Source organism: Canis lupus, chromosome 6 (assembly GCF_011100685.1).
Source record: "Canis lupus familiaris isolate Mischka breed German Shepherd chromosome 6, alternate assembly UU_Cfam_GSD_1.0, whole genome shotgun sequence".
NCBI classification, from domain to species: Eukaryota; Metazoa; Chordata; class Mammalia; order Carnivora; family Canidae; genus Canis; species Canis lupus.
The window spans coordinates 16,261,833-16,283,975 of record NC_049227.1 but is presented as its reverse complement, the minus strand read 5'-3'; the positions used below and the strand labels follow the sequence as shown (position 1 = coordinate 16,283,975).

The 22,143-nt window shown below is 49.7% G+C and overlaps 2 protein-coding genes and 2 long non-coding RNA genes across 13 annotated transcripts in view; 2 read left to right on the top strand and 2 right to left on the bottom strand.

Annotated features, from left to right (window-relative positions):
- Positions 1-377, bottom strand: part of PRKAR1B (protein kinase cAMP-dependent type I regulatory subunit beta) — a 112,979-nt gene extending 112,602 nt beyond the window's left edge. Inside the window, exon 1 of one of the 3 annotated variants that reach the window (XM_038539721.1) lies at positions 354-377. The gene's annotated coding sequence lies outside the window, so the exon portion shown is untranslated. The other 2 variants (XM_038539720.1, XM_038539718.1) reach the window with 2 other exon arrangements.
- On the top strand, positions 35-5,089 carry LOC102154659. 6 transcript variants are annotated; one of them, XR_005360700.1, is made up of 4 exons: positions 35-1,009; positions 1,562-1,673; positions 2,156-2,346; positions 4,613-5,089. It is a non-coding gene; the product is annotated as an uncharacterized LOC102154659 (long non-coding RNA). The 6 variants fall into 6 exon arrangements; XR_005360699.1 differs by lacking the exon at positions 4,613-5,089 and adding an exon at positions 2,916-3,226; XR_005360697.1 differs by lacking the exon at positions 4,613-5,089 and having other exon boundaries at positions 35-642; positions 805-1,009; positions 2,156-2,965.
- On the bottom strand, positions 1,860-13,766 carry LOC102154243. Of its 3 annotated transcripts, none has more exons than XR_005360702.1 (3): positions 13,583-13,766; positions 12,574-12,802; positions 1,860-2,990 (listed from the first exon to the last, which is right to left on the bottom strand). It is a non-coding gene; the product is annotated as an uncharacterized LOC102154243 (long non-coding RNA). The 3 variants fall into 3 exon arrangements; XR_005360703.1 differs by lacking the exon at positions 1,860-2,990 and adding an exon at positions 6,596-7,922; XR_005360701.1 differs by lacking the exon at positions 1,860-2,990 and adding an exon at positions 12,414-12,472.
- A 125-nt stretch (positions 13,767-13,891) lies between these two features.
- The window catches only part of DNAAF5 (dynein axonemal assembly factor 5), a 46,831-nt gene continuing 38,579 nt past the window's right edge, over positions 13,892-22,143 (top strand). The window contains exons 1-2 of the mRNA XM_038539714.1: positions 13,892-14,501; positions 16,879-17,063. Coding sequence (XP_038395642.1) covers positions 13,892-14,501; positions 16,879-17,063 — 795 coding nt within the window. The remainder of the gene's footprint in view (positions 14,502-16,878; positions 17,064-22,143) is intronic.

Below are 22,143 nucleotides of genomic sequence, written 5' to 3'. Positions count from 1 at the left end.
CCGCGCCGCAACGACCCACCCCTCCACCCCCTGCACCAGGCCTGTCCCCCTCCCCTCTGCCCCCACCATCGGGCCTCCCCACCCGCCACTCTCCTCTACCTCCTGCACCTCAGCGTCCCTCCACCCTGTGTACCGACAGACCTCTCCAGGCCCAAGACGTCCCCTCACCCCTAGCTTACCCCTATGTCCCCTCCTTCTCCCTCTCTCCAGCTTCCCCAATGACCCCACGCAATTGGAGCGAGCCCCGGCAGGCCTCAAGTTGGACAGAGTCACAGATTTTCCTGCACAGGCCAGGACCACAACCACTCCCCTCCACCACCCACTCCTCACACCTCCTCACCCCCTCCACTGACCATGTGGTGGCACATCCTGACTGGCTCCAGCTCAGGGAGGCTCAGGGAGATGGCCAGGACCCCCCACTGCTCACTCACTCTGCAGGTGTAGTGCCTCCATTCTGCAGGGTCTATATCCACCTCAGAGCCAGAAGAGGTGGCCAGAGACCCCAGACCACTCTAGGGAGAGGTGAGCTGATTGCCTTTTCTTGGTTAATGGCACCAGCTTCACCCCGATGCCTCAGTGGGAAATCAACAGGTCATCCTGAATTCTTCCCCACTATCTTCCAAAGTCCATGAGGTCGCTGAGGTGTGCAGACCCTGGGTGACTTCCTAATCTATTAGCCCAGACCCGCAGGAAGGGGGACTGTGCTTATGTTCCTGTTGCCCAACATCACACTTTGCCCCCATTCTAGCAGGTGGTGGCAGAAACTTCATCTCAATCATTTGGGGCCCCCCGCCCTTTCCACAGAGTGGTCCAAGCACCAGGAGAGGGGACAGGGAGCCCAAGTCTTGAAGGGGAAGGAGAAGAGATCTGCTCACGTCTCACACCCTCTCATTCACACTCACCTGTCCCTGCTCACCTGTCCACAAAAGCACAGCACAGTGTGACCAGCCTCACCCAGCATGCCCCTGCAGCAGGGCCAACACTGGCCTCACTTCTTGCCTATGTGAAGGTAAAGGAACACACAGGTCACACTCTGGTAGACAAACTGGGAGATCCTTTCTACCTCCCCAGCCCTTGCCCTCAATGTGGGGGAGGTTAAGTGTCAGCAGGGAAGCCATCTGGACAATCTGTAGCCTGTACCTTTATGTGAGGATGGTAAGAATGTCCCTCACAGAGCTGGTTGTGACACCATGTGTGCCATAGTGCTGGCATTCACAGCTAGGTTGCCTCCCCCCTGGATAGTGAGAAATCCTGGCTTTTGTACAGTGTCCAAGCAGCCATATCCTTCCACTAAAAACATACAACTGAAATCCAGTTACCCAGTACATTGTGCTTACCTGAAAATGTCCCCTCTGCCCACAGGGAAGGACCACCCTATGTCCTCAGCCCTCTGACATTCCCCAGCAGAAGATACATTCCCCAGCTCTGGGGGACTCTTTTTCACCCCTAGAACTTGGGTGACCAAGCCTCATAAAGACCCAACTTCAAAGCCATGTTCTTTCCCAATCACTGCCTGCCCCCACACTCCTGCCTCTGCCAACACTTGTTGTTTGTTCTGCAGGAAGACTTCCCTGGGGCGCTGCACCTCCAGACGAGGTGGGGCACCTGTCAGTGAGGGCACTCGGGCTCTCCATACTTTGTAGCTCTCATGGCAAGTGGTACAGAAGAACTAGGTGAGTCTGTCGGCTTAAGGTTGAGAGCACCAAATAGGCATGGATGCTGTTTGTTTTCTTTATTTGGTCTGCGCAGCATGGAGACAAACACAAACACTGTCTGGGATGCAGAAAGGGTCTCTGAAGAGGTGATAGAGCACCATGGCCTGAGACAGGCCTGGCAGTCCAGGGCATGAAGATGCCTGGCAGTGGGCCTCTCAGTGGGCACAGTGCCTTGGGCAGCCTGCAGAAGCCCTGAAGGGGCAGAGGGTAGTGGATGTGGCTGGCAGCTGCTTACTGAGGGCTTGCTCTGGGATGAAAACTGGATGCCAGAGCCTTCCCGGAAGAGGCCCTTGCATCTCAAACAGGTGGATGCTACTCAAGTGCAGCTTTTCCGTGAGGCTGAGGGTCCAGTGACCGTGAACAACAGTAGTTATTATGGGCAGGGCCCCAGCCGTTCCTCTGGGAGAGACGGAAGCCCTGTCCCTGGTATGCACTGACAGGGCCCTGTTGGGATGCAGAAGATGAAGCCACAGGCAAGAGAGCTGAGCTTTGAAGGCGAGATGGGAAACAAACCTCGAGCCCCATGCCTCTGAAGAAACTGCCATCAGTGAGAAAGTCCCCAGGGAGGAGGCAGCAGGAGACATTATAAGGACAGTGTTCTCTTATTTTCAGCTTTCACATTGCTCACCAGGTAAGTCTGGGATGCAAAATTTCATACCAATGTTGCCACTGAATGTCAGTGAATTCTGATCATGCCTGCTCTCGGGTGTGGCACCCGGCAGCAGGTGCCTCGATCCCACACATGCAGAAGCAGATACCCCATGGAGCCTGGGTGAGAATCCAGGGCCATCTCAAGTGTAGCTGCCAGAGGACCCAGACTTCCAATCTGCAGACACTGCAAGATAATCAAAATGTGCTGTCTGCAGCCCCTCAGTTTGTGGTGATGGTCATGCAGTTGCTGACAGCTGTCATGGGGGGGATCAGGGAAAGAGGCCCCATGTCTGGGTTGGGGGGATGGACAGAAGGAAACTGTTCCACAAATGCTATAAGCTGAATGCTTGTGTCACCCCAAAACTCCTGCTTGAATCCTAACCCCCTGTGTGGGGTGGGGTGTTATAGGAGGGGGCTTTGGGGTGAGTAGGTCATGGATGGGGCGGGCCCTCAGGATGGATTGGTGCCCTGGCCTTTGCTGCTGTTGCACACGGACACCATGAGGAGATGGCCTCGCTATGGTCGAACTGGTTGGCTTCTTTGTCTCAGAGACCAGTCTCCAGAGCCGCGAGAAATAAATGTCTTTATAAGCCACACAGTCTGTGGTATTTCTGTCACAGCAGCCTGAAGAAATTCAGACAGGAGGAGGCGTGAGTACTCAGCAAAGCCATATATGAAAATACATTGTAATGATAAAAGAATTAAAATATTACGAACCTGGCACAGGAATGAACAAACATTAAGGCATCAAAGAGTCCAGAAATAAACCCAAATCAATATCTACAGGGATTTTGCTTGTGATAAAGGTGGCACTGCATAGTTGTGGGGACAATTCAATTAGTTTGGGGAGAATTTATTTTTTATTTTTTTAAAGATTATGTTTATTTATTCATGAGAGACACACACAGAGAGAGAGAGAGAGAGAGAGAGAGAGAGAGAGAGAGGTAGAGACACAGGCAGAGGGAGAAGCAGGCTCCACGCAGGGAGCCCGATGTGGGACTCAATCCCGGATCTCCAGGATCACACCCTGGACAGAAGGCAGCACCAAACCGCTAAGCCACCCGGGCTGCCCAGTTTGGGGAGAATTTTAAAAAGTCAACTGCACCTCTTTATACAAACTTCAGATGGATCAGGGATTTAAATATAAAAGCAATGGAAGGAGCATCAGGAAATGTCTTAGAATCTCTCTGGACACAGCAGGACTTCCTAGTCATACTATGAGATCCAGAAGCCATAAATATAAAAAATTGACATACTCTGTAAAAATGAAAACTTTGTGCATAAAAAACGCTCACAGGTTCAAAGTAAAAACAAAAACAAAACAAGAAGTATATTTACAGTATCTATCACAAAGGGCTGATTTCCTTGGCATGAAGATGCCCAGCTCCACTCAAACTAAGAACAGAGCAAATTAGAAGTACATGGAGGTGCGTGTGTCACCTGGCAGGTCTGTGAGGTGAGGGCATGGGAGACACGGCACCAATGGAGCCTCTGCAGACTCCTATGCGGAAAACTTCTTTCACACATTTAAACACACCTACCTCAGCAATCCTGCTCCACTAGGTTTATCAGTAATTTGATGATAAATCAATATTGCAATTATTATCCTTACATGTGCATTTTTATGCTCATGGGTAAACGTATCTCTCTAGGGTACCCGGGTGGCTCAGCCGGTGAAATGTGTCTGCTTTCTGCTCAGATCATTATCCTGGGATCCTGGGATCCAGTCCCATGTCCGGTTCCCTGCTCAGTGGGGAGTCTGCTCCTCACCCCCTGCTCCTGCTTTTGCATGCTCGCCAGCTCTCTCTCCCAAATCTTTTTTTTAAAAATGTATCTGGAGGATCCCTGGGTGGCTCAGCGGTTTAGCACCTGCCTTTGGCCCAGGGCACGATCTTGGAGTCCCAGGATCGAGTCCCGCGTCAGGCTCCCTGCATAGAGCCTGCTTCTCCCTCCTCCTGTGTCTCTGCCTCTCTCTCTCTCTCTCTCTCTATCATAAATAAATAAAAATAAATCTTTAAAAAAAATAAAAATAAAAAAATTTATCTGTCGGGCAGCCCTGGTGGCCCAGTGGTTTAGTGCCACCTTCGGCCCTGGGTGTGATCCTGGGGACCTGGGATTGAGTCCCACATCGGGCTCCCTACGTGGAGCCTGCTTCTCCCTCTGCCTGTGTCTCTGCCTCTGTCTGTGTGTGTCTCATGAATAAATAAATAAAATCTTTAAAAAAATGTATCTGTCTGCCTTCCCAGGTGCACAGAAACACAAGAAATAACAAAAGTGGTAGGAAAAACTAAGTATTCATCAACAGGGGTCTGATGAGACACCCAGTGGCATATCTGGACAGCGGACTGTCATCCAACTGTTCAGAAGGATGTGGCAGTTCTGTTTGAACCAATGCTAACCTATCTCCACTGTATGTTCCTCAGTGAAAACAACAACAACAACAACAACAACAAAACAACCATGGTATGAAACTCAGCACATATGCTGAGTTTAAGAGGCTACTTTATAGGGCACCTGAGTGGCACAGTTGGTTGTGTGTCAGCTCTTGGTTTCAGCTCAGGTCATGACCTCAGGGTTGAGAGACAGAGCCCCACGTTGGGCTCTGTGCTCAGCGCAGCATGTGTGTCCTCCTCCCTGTGCTCCTTTCCCAGCTCATGCGCTATCTCTAAATTAATTTTTTTAAAGTGACTTTACAATCCATACATGTGGATTCTTGTGGATCGAAGCACAGGATACTTCTAGAAGCACCTGAGGGAGAGGGAGAACAGGGGTCTTAAAGTCACCGTGTCCTTGAGTGCCATTCCAACTGTACATCAAGTGCAAGTATTACCTATTCAAAAGTAATTTTCTATTAAATTTTTTTAGTCTTCCCAGAAAAGACAAGGAATTCAAAACACTCATTATTTTCACTCCATAAACCACACTAAAATCACAATAAAGGGATTTGGGTTTTTTTTAAAGATTGTATTTATTTGACAGAAAGATACCATAAGCAGGGAAGAAAGGCAGAGGGAGAAGCAGACTCCCCACTGAGCAGGGAGCCCAATGCGGGGCATGATCCCAGGACCCCGAGATCATGACCTGAGCCTAAAATAGATGCTTCATCCACTGAGCCACTCAGGTGCCCCAAAGGGATTTTTGTATCTAAAGGCACAAGCCCCAGAGGACTGGAAGGACCCAGAGAAGACCTTAACAAAATCCTGGGAGCCCAAAAGAGGGCCAGACAGTTGTCATTGACTCATTGGAACCAGGAACACGGAGCTGTGACTGGCAGAAGGAAGTGCCCAGTTCATACCGGAGAATCCCCCAAAGCCTCAGGAATGGTCTCACCAGATACCAAAGAAGTGAGAGCCAGTAGTGGGCGGGAGCTGGCCTTATGCCCCAGGAGGAGTAAGACAGACAGTCTCTGGGCCAGGGCGGGGACAGGGGGCACACCAAAAGCAGGCAGATACATGAATGCAGATACATCAGGTGCTGACCCCAACCCTGTAGCAGAACACCAGGGGCCCAAGAGCCTTCCCTGGAGAGCTTGACCAAAGACACAGAGATGAGCAATTACCATGAAGCCAAGGCTGAGCCAGCAGGGCCTAAGGGCCTTCCCACACACTCCCAGCTTCTAATCACCTCCTCAGCTTCCCCAGCAGGCCTGTGTGGCTCACAGGGTGATGCGATGTGATCCCGAGGCTAGATTTAAAAGCAACACTGGGTGCCTTGAGAGTCCACCTGCTATGCCATGAGGGAGCCCGTGTTGCCACATGGAGAGCTGCCTCCCAGTAAGAACCCAGCCCTCAACCAGGCCCATCCATCATGAAGCCAAAACCATTGTCCCCAGAGCACTCGGTTACCCAAGGGATCTGCGGACTTCGCAAATGCCATCATGTGACACCAGCAACACTGTTAGATAACTGGCGCCTACCTCCAGATCGCTGTGCCGCAAAGCACACACTTGCTCCCACCTGTGAGGCTGACTCTCCAGTGTCTATAGGTCTGCAAAAGGCAGGGCCAGAAACCCAGAGCCCCGGACATTGCCCACCCCTCAGCCCTGAATCACTGCCCCATTTTGCAAAGTAAGTCTGGCCCTGCCCACAGGCCCCACCACCTCCCGTCCCTCCCACAGCCTCCTGACTCACCCCCACTCAGACCCATCCAGAGGCAAAGACAGTGACATCTTCAAACCAACCGAGGTCCCACGTTCCCCTCCCAGGCCCGTAACCCTGTCCTCAGGCCAGCATTCCCTTCCTCTGTGTCAGCTGAGCTCCTGCCTCTCAGATCCCACCTCCAGAGCCCCTTCTGGAGGCACCTGCACCTCCGCTCCACCCCTCTGCATGAGGGCACCATCTGTGTCACACTGTTTAACGACCTCCCCTCCTGGCAATCAGGGGAAGTAACTGCATCTGCTGTGACTCACCGCTGTACCCCAATGCCTAGCAGGATGCCCGGAAATGTCAAACACCGCATAAATATTTGTTGGATGAGATAATGAATCAATTAACCAACTACATGTTATCTGCTAAAATCAGTTTATTACACTGACTTATATGACACGCTTTAAAATATATATCACCAGGACACTGAACAAGCAAGACTCTTAATATTTATTCAGTGGAGGAGTTCTGTCTTTGCCCCTAGATACACATTTGGACAGCTGCATCATGTTTTTGGCTCAAACAGAATTTCAAAGTTCTAGGGTTATGTTAAGATATAAACCCGTCAACTCAAGTCATTACAAGCATCCAGGACTAGAAATAATGCAAACTCCAAACTCGATTTAGAGAGTTGGAACATGCCCGCCTCCAGTGAAGCGCCTCTGCTGGGAGACAGGTCTGCTAGCTCCTCTCTGGCTCTCCCACCACCCTCCCCAAACTCTCTGGTGGGGGTCTGCCCCCCCCAACACACATCAGACAGCCTCTGGCATCTAGAATTCCCAGAAGAGTCATGGCCGTGTCACCAGCCCCCGTGTCACCATCAGAGACCTCACAGAATGGATCCACAATATGGGTCTTCTGTGTCTGGTTCCTCTGACTGAGCATCATGTTTCCAAGATCCACATCGTAGCCCAAGTCAGCACTTCGTTCCTTCCTAAGGCTAAATGAAAGCCCATCGTGTGGCCAACCACATGGATCACCCATGATGGCTGCTCGGGCTGCTTCCAGCTCTCGGGGGCTGTGAGCACGGGTGTGCAGGCATCTGCTTGATCCCTGCTTTCACTCCCTCAGGCAACGTAACAGGACGTGGGATTGCTGGTCACACGGGAATCCTAGGTCTCATTTTTTGAGGAGCTGCCAGACTGTTTTCCACAGCAGCTGCACCTTTTACTTTCCTACCCGCAGCAAATGAGTTTCCAATTTCTCCTGTCCTTGCCAATACTTGTTACTTTCTGGTTGTTTTTCGGTTGTGCTGTGTTGTTTCGCTAGCCCTCCCGGTGGGTGTGAGGCGCTGCCAGCTTTCCTCAATGCTGGGCATAGACACGGCTCGGCACCCTTCCTGCCACGTCCCAGTGGCTAAGGTGAGTTTGCAGGCCAGCTCAGATCGGCACGGGGCTGGGTCCATGTGCATCTACGGGAGAGATGTCCGCGGCTGTCTTTGGAACCCATCCACTGCATCTAATATGACATTTGCTATGGGATATTTGTGAATGTGCCTTTTATTCCTCACTTGAGAAGTTATCATGAATAGGTATCACGCTATACCAAATGCTTTTTCTGCACCTACTGAGATGATCTTGTGATTTTTCTCCATCAGTTTTTTAACTCAGTAAATCACATTAATTTCTTATGTTCAATTAACTTGTATTACCGGCATAAACTCAATCCAGTCACGATGTATTATCTTTTTAAATTTCTTATTTCCAGATTGAGTTAACTTTTTAAAAGGATTTTATTTATTTATTTATTCATGAGAGACACAGAGAGAGAGGCAGAGACACAGGCAGAGGGAGAAGCAGGCTCCATGCAGGGAGCCCGACGTGGGATTCGATCCCAGGTCTCCAGGATGAAGGCGGTGCTAAAGCGCTGAGCCACCCGGGCTGCCCCAAAGTCAGTTATTTTACTAGGTCCTAGACTTTCCTGCTTTCCTATTTCTTCTTGGGTAACCTTTATTAAATCACATTTTCCTAGAAACTCTCCATTTCATTTACTTTGGGAGGGATAAAGTGGTTTATATGATCCTTTTGGTGTCTTTTGATTGCTTAGAACCTGTAGCGATAATCCCTTTACACTCCATATGTTATTTTGAGCTTTCTCATTTTCTTCCCATGCTAGTCTTGACAGAGATTTATCAATTTTATTAGCCTTTTAAAAGAACAAACTCTCAATTTTATTTATATTCTCTATTGTAAGTTTTTTTTTTTTTTCCCATTTCACTAGTTTCTACTCTAACCGTCATTATTCTTTCTCTTGCTGGGCTCAGATTTGTCTGTGTATTTGGCTGTTGGATTTTAAAAATCAACACTTAGGGGGCACCTGGGTGGCTCAGTCTGTTAAGCATCTGAGTCTCTCTTTCGGCTAAGATCATGATCTCAGGGTCATGAGACCAAGCCCCACGTTGGGCTCCACACTCAGTGCAGAATCTGTTTAAGGATTCTCTCTCCCTCTGCTCATGCTAATAAATAAATCTTTTTTAAAAACACCTAAACATCCGTGTAACCATCACCAATATGCTTAAGTACTGTCACCATACACCACTGCCCCATAGGCACCTTTATGGCCATACCCAGCACCACTCCTAACTTGAGACCACAAAACTGTCTCTCATGAATGCTATGTAAATGGAGTCATGCTAGTCACCCTTCAATGATTGTCTGTTTGACTTAGCCTAATTCCCTAGAGTCACCAAGTCATTGTATCAACAGTTCATTCCTTTGTATTTCTGGGTAGACCCATGTTGAATTTCTACATTTGAAGCTTTTCTTGTTTTCTGATTTTCAGTTTGATTCTATTTTTGTCAGAGAACATACTCTGTATGATTTCATTCCTTTACATTGAGGTTGTTTTATGGCCCAGGATATGGTCTATCCTGGAATATGTTCTGTGGGCAGTAGGAAAGAATGTGTATTCTGCTACTGTTGGGTGGAGTGTTCCACAAATGTCCATTAATCTTGTCAGTTGATGGTGGGGTTCTTCTATATCCTTGCTGAGTGTCTGTCTAGTTATTCTGGCAATTGCTGAGAATGGGTAAGGAAGTCTCCTGTATATTTTGAAGGTCTGTCATTTGGTGCATACATACTTAGGATTGCTAGATCTTCCTGGTTGATCACCTTATCATTAGGTAATGTCCCTCTTTTGTCAATAATTTTTCTTTGCTCTTAAGTCTACTTTGGCTGATGTTAATATAGTCTGCTTTTTAAGTATTAATGTTTACATGATATATCCTTTCCCAACTTTTACTTTCAACCTACCCATGTCATTGTGGCTGACGAGTTTCAGCATATAGTAGACAATGGAGGGTTGGGTCATAGTGTTTATTCCCTCTGCCAATCTCAGTTCTAACTGGTGTGTTTATGCCATTTACATTTAAGGTAATTAATGACCTCATCAGGGCTTCCATCTGCATTATTTGTTTGTTCCCACTGCCGTGTCTTGTGAGATCCTTAGTTTTCAGAATTCCACTTGATGTTTGTGCTTGTATTGGTATGTTTAGTTTTCTTAGTGGCTGCTCTAGACATCACTATGCCCATATGGCACTTAGGAGTCCCTGGTATAGATGTTGTGCTACATCGAGTGCAGTGTACAAACCTTACTGTCAACTTACATCCCTTTGTCCTTCCCATTATTCAAATAGAATTATCAGAAATATTTCCTCCACACACGTTGCGCACCACACCAGTATTATTTTTGCTTCAACCATCAGCTATGATTAAGGACACATATGAAGTGAGAGATGGTCAATCATGCTTTCTTCTGTTTACCCATTCTATTGTTCTTAATATTCTAAGTTCCTTGCCTTCTTGTTACAATTTTCTTCCCTTTCAGAGAGCTTCCTTTAGCCAAGGGCAAGTCTGCTAGCAACAAATTCTGTTCATCTGCCTCTGTCTGAAAATGTTGAATCCATGCTCATTCTTGAGGATGGTTCTGCTGGTGGGATTTACTTCTCTTTCGACATTTGAACAACATGCCACTTCCTTCCAGCCTCTGTGTTAGGATGAGACACCTGCAGTCATTCACATTGCTGTCCCTCTACAGGCAAGGCATTGTTTCTCTCTAGCTATGTTTAGCAGGGGTTTTTTTTTTTTCTTTTTCTGTCTTTGGTTTTCAGAAGTTTAAACTATGATGTGTCTGGGTGAGAGTGGTCTCATTTAGGGCTGGCTTGGCTTCTTTAAACTGTGGGTTTATGTCTCTTGCCAAATCTGGGGAATTTTTAGCCATTACTTCTTTAAAGATCTCTTCAGCCCACATCTTCTTCCTCTTGTTCTTGAACCCTGGTGACACAAATCACTGTCCTCTCAGCTCTATTTTTTCCATCTGGTCCACTTGATCTGTGGTTTAGATTGAGTAAACACTCTTGTTCCACCTTCAAGTTCCCTCTTCCTTCCACTGGTCTCCCCTCTGCCATTGTGCCCACCCAACAGTGCAGTGATCACTTTGTCCACTGATGGACACAGTGCTAGTTTGGCTGTTGTAATTTAAAGTTCTATGATTTCCATCCGGCTCGTTTAATAATTTTTACTTCTTTGTTGAGATTTTCTCTTCTCTTTTTCCGTTTGTTTCCAAAGACTTCATATATCTTTAAAACGTATTTATTTATTTTAGGGGAAGTGAGAAAGAACACACATGCACAAGAGAGAGGAGGGGAGGGGCAGAGGGAGAGAATCCTCAAGCAGACTCTATGCTGAGCAGGGAGCCTCACCACCCTGAGTTCATGACTTGAGCCAAAACCAAGAGTCGATGCTCAACTGAGCCAACCAGGTGCCCCAAGATTTCATAAATGTTTATTAAAAGCATTTTTATGACTGTTTTAAAATCCTTGTCAGGTAATTCTAATACCTGATCTATCTTGGCATTTATATCACTTGTCTTTTCATCCAAATAGTGGTTCTCCTGGTTCCTGATAGGACGTGATTTTTGAGCGTATCTTGAACACTTTGTGTATTGTGTTAGAAGACTTCTGACACTGCTGAAATCTATTTTAGCAGGAAGTTGCCCTATTTAGATTAAAATGTAGATTCTGGCCTACTACTGTAGCCCATGGTGCCAATGAGTTTCATGGCACCACAGCAATGAGGGCCCTGGCAAGGCCCTCTTAGTCTGTTTTCTTCTTCTGGCACTGCTATGGCTATTGGAGGGGGCGGGGCATCCCCTGCTGGTCCTGGGTCTCCTTGTGTTGCCAGGTGGAAAGCTAGAAGATGCTGAGCTGCACTGACTCTGCCCCTGCACAGGAGACTGCCCGTCAGCACTGCAAGAGGCAGTGGGCCTGCAGAGGCTTTGATGCTGGTGCCACAGCATACTGTGGGGTGGGGGTGTGGCTCCCCACTAGGTCTCTGCTGGGTCTCCCATTTCCCAGTCTTATGGCCAGAAAGAGGTGGTTTTTCTTACAGTTTTCTTGCCTGTACTGTAACTTTGTTATGTTTTTTTTCTAATTTTATTTATTTATTCATGAGAGACACAGAGAGGCAGAGACAGGCAGAAGGAGAAGCAGGCTCCCTCCCCACAGGAAGCCTGATGCAGAACTTGATCTCCAGTCTGAGGATCACGCCCTGAGCTGAAGGCAGATGCTCAACTGCTGAGCTACCCAGGTGTGTCCCTGTGACATTTTAAAATTAACATTTGTTAGATAGAGTCTGGGTGTGGACAAAGACTGTGTAGGAAAGTGGAATAGAGAAGCTTATGACTCACAGGTCCTGAAGGTACATGGCACAGTACATGGGGAAGTCAAGGCAGAGTGCAGGCAAAGATAGGGTCTGTGGATGGAGTGCTTTGTGGTTTCTTTTTTTTTTTTAATTTTATTTATTTATTTGAGAGAGAGAGAGAGGCAGAGACACAGGCAGAGGGAGAAGCAGGCTCCATGCAGGGAGACCGACGTGGGACTCGATTCTGGGTCTCCAGGATCACACCCCAGGCTGCAGGCGGTACTAAACCACTGCGCCACCAGGCTGCCCTGCTTTGCGGTTTCTATTCAAACCAAAAAGAATGGGGTTTTGGTAAGCTTTGTGGTGGCTTTATCTAAGAGGTGCACAAAGGGTGGGCCCTGGACAGCTGGGGGACTTGCTTACCACCAGGGCTGCAGGGCAGTCACGTCAGGAACTTCACTTGCTGTGACTCTGCAGGCTTTATCTAGGGCATGTGCTCATGGCAGGGGCTGGTGCTGGTCCAAAGCCCTTGCAGGCTGCCTGGCTATGCTCCACGGACATAGAGGCAGCAACATTATGGACTAGTTTCATAAAACTCTCAACGGGCTGCAGGTAGTTCTGGGATGGGCTGCAGATCTCTCTGGCACCAATTCTGGGAACGTGTAAGAGAGAACGGCTTCAAACTCAGAGAACCCACTGTGCCGCCACCCCCCCCCCCCCCTCCTGAGGACCCCAGCCAGCCTGTCTCCCTTCTGCACGGCTCCTTCTGCGGCGTTGGCTGAATTACTGGCAGGTACTCAGTGGTACCTGGAGGGAGGAGGAGGAACTGAGTCTGCACCCCCCTTTCCCTGGAGCAAGAAGCCTCCCTTGCTGAATATTTTCCCCACTTCAGGCAGAGGCTCGGCCTTCAAACAGCCTCAAGGGCTTCCTTCCATATCAGCCACACCAGCCGAGGTAGCCTGGTAAAGATGCAAGCCTGAAGGGGCCACCTTCCCAGCTCAGAAGGCTTCCTCCAGGACCCTGAGTCAGGTCAGGATCAGGATAAAGGCCCTGGTGGCCTGTGAGGTCCTTGGGCTCCCACCACGAGAGCTTCTCTCCACCTCCTGGGACAGCATCAGGGCGCTCCCGGGGTCAGCTCCCGGGGCACACGGGGTGCTGACTACCGTCCCCGTTGACAGGGCGTCCCCGCTGCAACCCCTGCAGCCACCTCCAAAGCCGCCTTCTAGTAGGGCACAGTCACGGTGCACTAGGGCCCCCCGATGACCTGCTTTGCAAGGGCCCTACCTCTAAGTACGGTAGCGTTCTGAGGCCCTGGAGATTGGGATTCCAATATACGAACTGTGCGGGACACTTCAACCCATCACCCTACCCCAGTGCCTTTGTCCCTGCCGCGCCTCCCCCCCAACGCTTGTGCGGACTCAACCATCACTACCTGTGCTGGCACTTGACAGGCAAGCCTGAAGTGTCCACGCCACCTTCCTCCGCCCTTCACTCCCTCAGGACCATGCACTTTACGCCTGTGCGTCCCGTCGCGGGCCTGAGCCCCACGCAAGCGGGAACCGCGTGGGTAGGTCCCGGCTCCCCGCCCCCAGCCCGCCCGCAGCCCGCCCCGGACGTGTCTGTCCGCGCCCCAAGCTGCCAATAAAGTTGTGTTCCGCGCCAACCGGAAGAGGAGCCGTAATCCGCGCCGAGGCCGTCGTGACAGCGCCGGTCTCCCCTGGCGACGGGCAACGCGCGGAAGATGGCGGCCCTCGTAGCGGCGGAGTCCGCGGCGTCCCCGGGCCTGGCCGAGACGGCCGAGGCGGCGGAGCTAAGCCGCGCCCTGAGCCGCCTGCTGCCGGGGCTGGAGGCCGACAGCAAACTGGGCCGGCGGCGCGCGCTCGAGGCGCTACAGCGCGCGCTCGAGGCCGCGTGGCCCGAGGAGTCCGCCGCCAACCCCGCCGCCGCGGCCGCCGCCTTCCAGGGCCCGTGGGCGCGCCTGCTGCTGCCGCGCCTGCTGCGCTGCCTGGCCGACCCGGCCGAAGGCTGCCGCGCGCTCGCCGCGCACCTGCTGAGTCAAGGCCTGCGGCGCGCCGCGCGGCCCGGCGACGCCCTGCCGCGCCTGCTGCCCGCGCTCGCCGCGCGCCTGGCCGGGCCCCAGCTCGCGCGCGGCCGGCCGCCCGAGGCCTGCGAGGAGCTGCGCCTGGCGCTCGTGCAGCTGCTCGGCCTGGCGGTGCGCCTGGGCGGCGCGGGGCTGGCGCCCCACCTGGACGACGCGGTGCGCGTGCTGCGCTGCACGCTGCTCGACCCTTTCGCCGCCGTTCGCCGCGAGAGCTGCGAGTGCGCCGCGGGCCTGGCGCGCGCCACGCCAGGTGCCGGCCTCGTCCCGGGGGGGGTGGGGGGGGGCTGGGGTGGGGGGAGGGGAGACGAGACGGCGGCAGCCGGCCGTGGGCCGCTCCTGGACCCCTGCCCCCCCACCCCCGCCCCAGCAGCTGCTGCTCTCCTCCATCAGGTGGTTCTCGGAATGCAGATTCGTAGAAACCTCCGCTGAAATAGCTAGGAGGATCTGGGATGCGGTCGCCAGCACGCTTTGAGAAGCACTGCTGCAGTCTTTGAATTCCCCCCCTTTTTATTTTTTTAAGATTTTGTTTATTTATTCGGGAATCCCTGGGTGGCTCAGTGGTTTAGCGCCTGCCCTTGGCCCGGGGCGCGATCCTGGAGACCGGGGATCGAGTCCCGCATCGGGCTCCCTGCATGGAGCCTGCTTCTCCCTCTGCCTGTGTCTCTGTCTCTCTCTCTCTCTCTCTATGTCTATCATGAATAAATAAATAAAATCTTTTATTTATTTATTTATTCATGATAGACACAGGCAGAGGGAGAAGCAGGCTCCATGCAAGGAGCCCAACGAGGGACTGGTTCCCGGGTCCCCAGGATCATGCCCGGGCCGAAGGCGGCTATAAACCGCTGAGCCGCCCGGGCTGCTCCCCCTCTCCCCCTTTTTCAAACGAGGCTACTTGTCTTCCCTTTTTGGATGGACCATTGTCCTAAGTAGAGAGAGGCCGCTTCTCTCTTGTGTTCCTTTCATCCATTCTCCAGTATTTAAACAACTATAATGTGATGAGGACAGTCCTTTTTCTCAGTAGCCCCTTTCTGCAGGATCTTGCCCCACGTATATCTCCATGCTTCCTCAGGCTGGGGTGTGCATGGTACATCCCACCGCCTTGTCTTATTGGGAAGGCTTGCTGTAGGACAGACGTTAAGATGAAGGTCAGAAGGAAACCAGGTTTGAGCAGTTAGCTTGGCAGGTCAGAGGAGCAAAAAGAGATCAGGGTGGCTGGAGGGAAGGAGGGCAGGCTGGGGGAGCTACTGGGGGTTTGAAATTATTAGAGGCAGTGGAGGGTGTGGAGAAGGGGCGAGAGAGGCCTAGACGCCGATTTTTAAAAGATCACTCTGGTGCTCATGGAGAATTGATTACCAAGATGGCAAAAAAGAAGTGAGGTTAGTTGGAGTCATAGTTAATCCATATTTAGATGATGGTTAGCTTGGGCTTGAGTTGTGGGTGAGCAGTCTGCTAATAGAGACAGAGAAAAGTGGATTGATGTTAAATAAGGAGCTGGCAGGGTTTCCTGTTGAATTGGGTGAGGGATGAGGGAGAAGGAGGTTTGGGTGAACAGGAGACAAAGAAAGAATGGGGCTCCCTTTTAGCCCTTCCCATTATGGATTGTCAAGATTTCCATTCTGAGTTGTAAGTTTGGGTTCAAATACTGCAGAATTCTAGAAGAACTAAGAGTGAGGCTTGGGCTGGAGACAGACATTGGGAATTACAAGCTTTTAACTCATTGCTCATTGACCCCCAACCACCTAACTCCCTGCTCTGTGCATCAGCCAGATTGACTGCTCCTCATGCCTTCCAGGCTTTGCATGTTCCCTCACTAGATTGTAAGTTCAGGAAGGGTGGCCTAGTGCCTCCCATGTAGCAAGGCGCCTCCCAGGTGCCCACTGATTGTTAAATGAAGGAGTCTTCCCTCTGCTTCAAGCATTTCCCTTCCCAAAACCATCCCCCCCTCCTCTGCCTACTCCTGGTAAGGGGCCTCTCCTGGATCCCCATCACACTGGGCAGTATAAATTAATGTCCTGCCTCAATCTGAGGACTTAAGGGTTAGAGGTCAACCAAAGCATCTCTGAAATAGCCGTCTTATGGATGGGTCTCAAGCAGCAGCAGAGGTGAGGTTAGATCTTCAAAACCAGTACTATCAGAGACATTCTCGTTCTGACTTCTGTGAAGATCTTACAAACAGGAAATGGAGTGGCTTAGCCCAAAGCACTGCTCTTTACAGTAGTGCTGGGTGTCTGACTTCAGGCACACCCCATGTGGGGACTTGCATGGTATCCTCCAGGCTGGATTCCTCTGCTTTGGTCAGCGTCCCCTTCAGGCACCCAGTGCCACTGTCATCAGCTTCATACTGTTCCTCACAGCTCCTGCCTCCTGCTCAGATGGAGTCAGGCCCCCCGCCTTTTCCCTTTGGTGCTGTTTGGGTCACATGGCTGTCCTGTGCCTCTCCCAGTGCTAGGGGTACAAAGCTTTGCTTGGCAAGCTTGAGCCCAAGGCCACATCTGCAGCAGGGACCTGGGTGGGGACAGGAAGTTCCAAGGCACAGGTGGCCTGTCCTCCAGGGAGCCTGTGGAGCTAGGCGGGGCCAAGGCCGATGGGGAGCAGCCCTGGTAACTGGTGTCCTCCTCTTCTCACAGACCACTTCCACATGCAGTCAGAGTCCTTGATCAGTCCCCTGATGCAGAGCATCTCACACCAGCACTGGAAGGTGCGGGTGGCTGTCATTGAGGCCACGGGTACTGTGATCCAGTTCGGCAACGGCAAGTCAGTAGACGATGTGCTTCCTCACTTTGCTCAGAGGCTCTTTGACGACGTCCCCCAGGTAACAGGAGTTTCTCCCCTGGGTGATCCCTCCTCTTCACCAAATCATGCTATTTGTAACTCACTCCTTTGTCTTTTTAAAAACTGTTACCTTGTTATACCAAACCTCTCTTATCATTTTCAGTGACAAGGTGTCCTTAGTTCATGTCTCTGGGAAGTAGGGAAGAGTTGAATTGTTTCAGTGCATTTGTTATTCTTCCTTGTGAGGAACATGGAAGAGGACCATTTCCTCTTTGGAAAACAGCCTAACCATGTATGCTCCATAGTTCCAGAGGTGTCTTTCATATGCCAGTCTGTCAAGGCAGAGTTACCTGATGAGCCAGAGCAGTTGGCGTGCCAGGCCTGGGAGGAGAAGGGTGAATCTGAGTTGGTATGTCAGTCAGGCTGATCCCTCTTTGGGCCTTGCGACCCACAGAGAGACAGACAAGCAGAGATCAGAGTACTGGCTTTTGTGTTGGCAGAAGTCAGTTTAGAGGCTGTGTCATGTATCTGAGGTCACAGTTTGCTTATAGAACTTTACAAACTCTGCCAACAATAGGGAGCAGGGTGAAGGCCACAGTGGACATAGGAGCCCCTGCCAGAGGGAGGACACAATTGAAGAGGGAGCATATGCTTCTGAGCACATGGGGTGGGCGAACTAGTGGTAGCTGGTGCAAGTCCTCCAGAGTGACTAGAAAGTATCCTTGCCTTATGGCCAGGTGGCCCAAGGTGGCCAGTGATTGAAAAACTGGTGGTGTGGTAGCGTGGCCTCAACTGTCCTGATTAGCTTAGCTACATGCATCAAGCACTTGTGTGCCAGGCCGTGCTGTTGTCCACATGCCATGTCATTTAATCCTTCACATTAGCTGCTCTTAGTCTCCTCCAGTTTGGAGATTATATTACATGCTCAAGGTCACCCAGTTGGAGCTAGCCTCTGGGTCCAGGTCTACTGACACCAGAGACTGTTCTGTGGCATTGCCCAGCCTCCCAACCACAGGTACACTTGAATATTCTTTCAAGTTTCTTTCTTTTTTTTTTTTTTTCTTTAAAGATTTATTTATTTATTTATTTTAGACAGAGAGAGTAGGAGGGGCAGAGAGAGAGACTCTCAAGCAGATTGTGCTGAGCACAGAGCCCAGCACTGGGCTCATGATCATGACCTGAGCTGAAACTGATAGTAAAGACGCTCAATGGACTGAGTTACCCAGGTGCCCCTTGTTTTATTTTTTAAACAGCTTTATTGAACCACAACTTACATACAATGTAATCCACTCATTTAAGTGTTGAGTGTTTTTGATATATTATTTTTAAAATATTTAGTAAAATATATATAACATAAAGTTTGCTATTTCAACCATTTTTGAGATAGAGTTCAGTTGCATTAAGTACATTGACCACATAGTGCAGCCATTGCCACCAACCAAACCTTTTCTACTGTCCCAAGCAGAATTGAGCAGTGACTCCCCATTCCTCCCTGCTCCTACCCCTCTGATAAGCTCTTTCTGTCTGTATGACTTTGTCTACTCAGGATACTTTATATAAGCAGAATCAGTAGGTGATCTTTATGACTGACCTCTTTCTCTAAGTGTGATGTGTTGGAGGCTCATCCATGCTGGGGCATGTGTCCATGTTCCATCCTTTTAAAGTGGAGTGGCATCTGTCACATGGATGGGCCATATTTTGTGTGTCCAGTCATCCATCAATGGTCACCTGGGTTGTTTCCACCTCTTGGCTGTTGTGAATAGTGCTGCTTGAACATGAAGCTGCACATCTGTTTGAGTCCAGCTTCACCTCTTTTGAGCATGGGTTTAGACCAAGGACTAGAATTACTGGGCCTGTGGCAGCTCTGCCATAAGCTTATTGAAGAGCCACCAAACCATTCCATATAAGGTCTATACCATCTTAAATCCCAGCAACAATGCATAAGGGTTTCAATTCCTCTATGTCCTCCCAACACTTATTTTCTGGTTTTTGTTTATTTATAGCTGTCCTAATGGGTGTGAAGTGGTGTCTCATTGTGGTTTTGACTTCTGTTTCCCTAATGATTAGTAGCATTGAGCATATTTTCAGGTGCTTATTGACAAATTGTCTACTTTACATGCTATAACATTCACCTTATGGGATTCCTGATGCAGTTTTGCTTGTGGGTGTGTGTGGACATATAGACTGGAAGGGTTGAGATGCCTGTTCCAATGACATAGAAGGTTTCGAGCTTCTTATCACTTGCTGTGGGAGTCCTGAGAAGGCAGAGGGGCGAGAGGGAGAAGACTGGGCATGCCTCTCCGCGGGATGAGAGTACCTCTCAAGGCTTTAGGGCCCAGGGCAGAAGCCCCCACTTGGCTGCATGTTTGTGATGTCTTACACCAGGGTCCAGGCATGGCACACTGCCTACCCAGGATGTCTACTTGGCTACCAGGGCTTTGTCCTCAGGTATCTCTGTGAGTTATAATGAGGGTGCAGGCAGAGACAAAGGGACCTTCCTCCACCCAAGAACCAGTCTGTGTGTTCAGTCTCAGGGCCAGCTGAGTGTACACTGGCCCCTCCTGAAGCTGGGTGGGATCAGCACATAGCAGATTGGGAAGTGGGAGAACCAGAGTAGAAATGAGCTCTGCCAAGGGAGGAGGAGACAAGATGATGGGTCAGCACTCTCTAGAGACCTGGCTACAGGAAGTGAGGGCCAGAACGGAGTCCAGTGAAACTTCTCTGCCTGGGACAGTTTATCAGCTTGCTTCAGGTGAAGCAAGAACAGCAAAGACAGTGGTTTCCTTGTGTCACATGTGAAATGGTTTTCCTCAAAATACTGTTAACTATGTAATAACAGCTATCTTTAAACAGTATTACTGTGTATCGATTAGGAGCTACCTGTAAATAGCATAGTTATGTTATAGCTTTCAAATAGTGTAACTGTGTCCATAGGTCCCTTTAAAGACTATAACTGTATTGATGGCTCCCTATAAATAGTACAGTTGTATCTATAGGTCCCTTAAAAAGTGTAAGTCTGTCCATAGGCCCCTGTAAAGAATATTAACTGTGTATCAACACGCCCTTGTAAAGAATATAACTGTATATGGACAAGTTCCCTGTAAAGAGTATAACTGTGTATCGACAGGTCTCTGTAAAGAGTATAATGTGTATCAACACACCCCAAAAAAGAGTCTGTCTGTGTATCAACAGGTCCCTGTAAAGAGTGTAACTGTCTTGACAGGTCCTTGTAAAGAGTATAACTGTGCATCAATAGGTCCCTGTAAAGAATCTAACTATGTATGGACAGGTCCCTGTAAAGAGTATAACAGTATTGACAGGTCCCTGTAAAGAGTATCGTTGTATATCGACAGGTTCCTGTATAGAGTGTAACTCTCTATTGATAGGTCCCTGTAAAGAGTGTAACTGTATGGATAGGCTCCTTAAAGAGTATAACAGTATGGACAGGTCCCTGTAAAGAGTATAACTGTATGAATACGTCCCTGTAAAGAGTATAACTGTATTGACAGGTCCCTGTAAAGAGTATCGTTGTATATCGACAGGTTCCTGTATAGAGTGTAACTCTCTATTGATAGGTCCCTGTAAAGAGTGTAACTGTATGGATAGGCTCCTTAAAGAGTATAACTGTATGGACAGGTCCCTGTAAAGAGTATGTGTATTGACAGGTCCCTGTAAAGAGTTTAACTGTGTATTGATAGCTCCCTGTAAATAGCTCTCTCTATATAACTTAACTATGGAAAAGCTTTTATGTTTTTTGAGCTTAAAATATGGGTGTTGGGTGCCCTGACTCCAGGTGGTAAGAGTGTGCATTTCCCCAGAAGAGGGAGGAAATTTTTAGCTAATTTTGGTCTCTGGTGCCACCAAGGATGACATTATGTTTCTTTGGTCATTGACTTTCCCAAAACTCGGGGCTGCAACTATTTATTACTTAATATTCCAAAACAAGTTTACTCCATTGTTAAAACTATTTTTGTTTCCATTTCTTCCTGGGGGTATTTGGTTTGCTCTGTTATGATTTCCAGGGAAGGTTGATGTGGGATTTCAAATCCAGCACAGCAGCTGCCCACATCTTTCATGCTGACCCGGGGTCATGTCTGAGGGGTGATCACAAAGTTCCTTCCAATGAGCAGGTAGGGAAGTCCTGTGCTGTCCTTCCTATGTCTGCATCAGCTCTCAGGCCCTCATGGTCCTGGGCTCTGTGGATGTTTGCTGGGACTTCAGGTGATGGGCCATTTGGTACTGTGGACATGCTCTGTGCAGAAGGTGAGGTCATCACTGCTTTGTAACTTGTTGAAAACATCCAGCAACCGCTGCCCTGCCAGCCAGCCTGACCTATTCTAGGTCACTGAACTACATGGTAAGGTGGACACCTGGAAGGAAGTAACTTATTCTAAGTGCTTGGCCTGAATTGACCCATTTTGTCTGTGTCGTCCATGCAGAGGAGACTGTGATGCCCTCATCCCACAGATGGGGAAGCAGGACACAGAGAGACACAGAGCTCACCTAGGGACACAGGGGGCTCAGAGCATGTGCCACGTAGCTTCTGCAATTCTCCTTCTGGAGCTTTGCCTCTTCGGGCCTCCAGGACATGTCTGAGCACATGGAAAAGGTGTGTGTGTGTGGCGGGGGGGTGTCTCCCAGTGTGGCAGGGCTAAGGGAGCTTCCCCCAGGCCCAGAAAGGCTACCTCATCCTTTTGAATGCAGCATCCAAGTGGAAGAGTACTATTACCCATAGTCATATGTCTATTGCAGCCCTCAGTTGCCCCAGGGTCACCCTTAACCTTTGGGAACCTCTCTGCATTATTGCAGATGATAATGTTTCCATTAGAAGCTAGAATTGTGGGGACACCTGGGTGGCTCAGCGGTTGAGGGCCTGCCTTCGGCCCAGGGCATAATCCTGGAGTCCCAGGATCGAGTCCCACATTGGGCTCCCTGCATGGAGCCTGCTTCTCTCTCTGCCTATGTCTCTGCCTCTCTCTCTGATCTTTAAAAAAAAAAAAAAGTTAGAAAAAAGGAAACTAGAATTGTGTGTGCTCTTTGTAGTTTGCTTAAAACACTCTGACCCTGTTGTTAAAGCTCCTGGGATGTGTGGCGTGCATGGGTGTCTGTGTGGGAGCCTG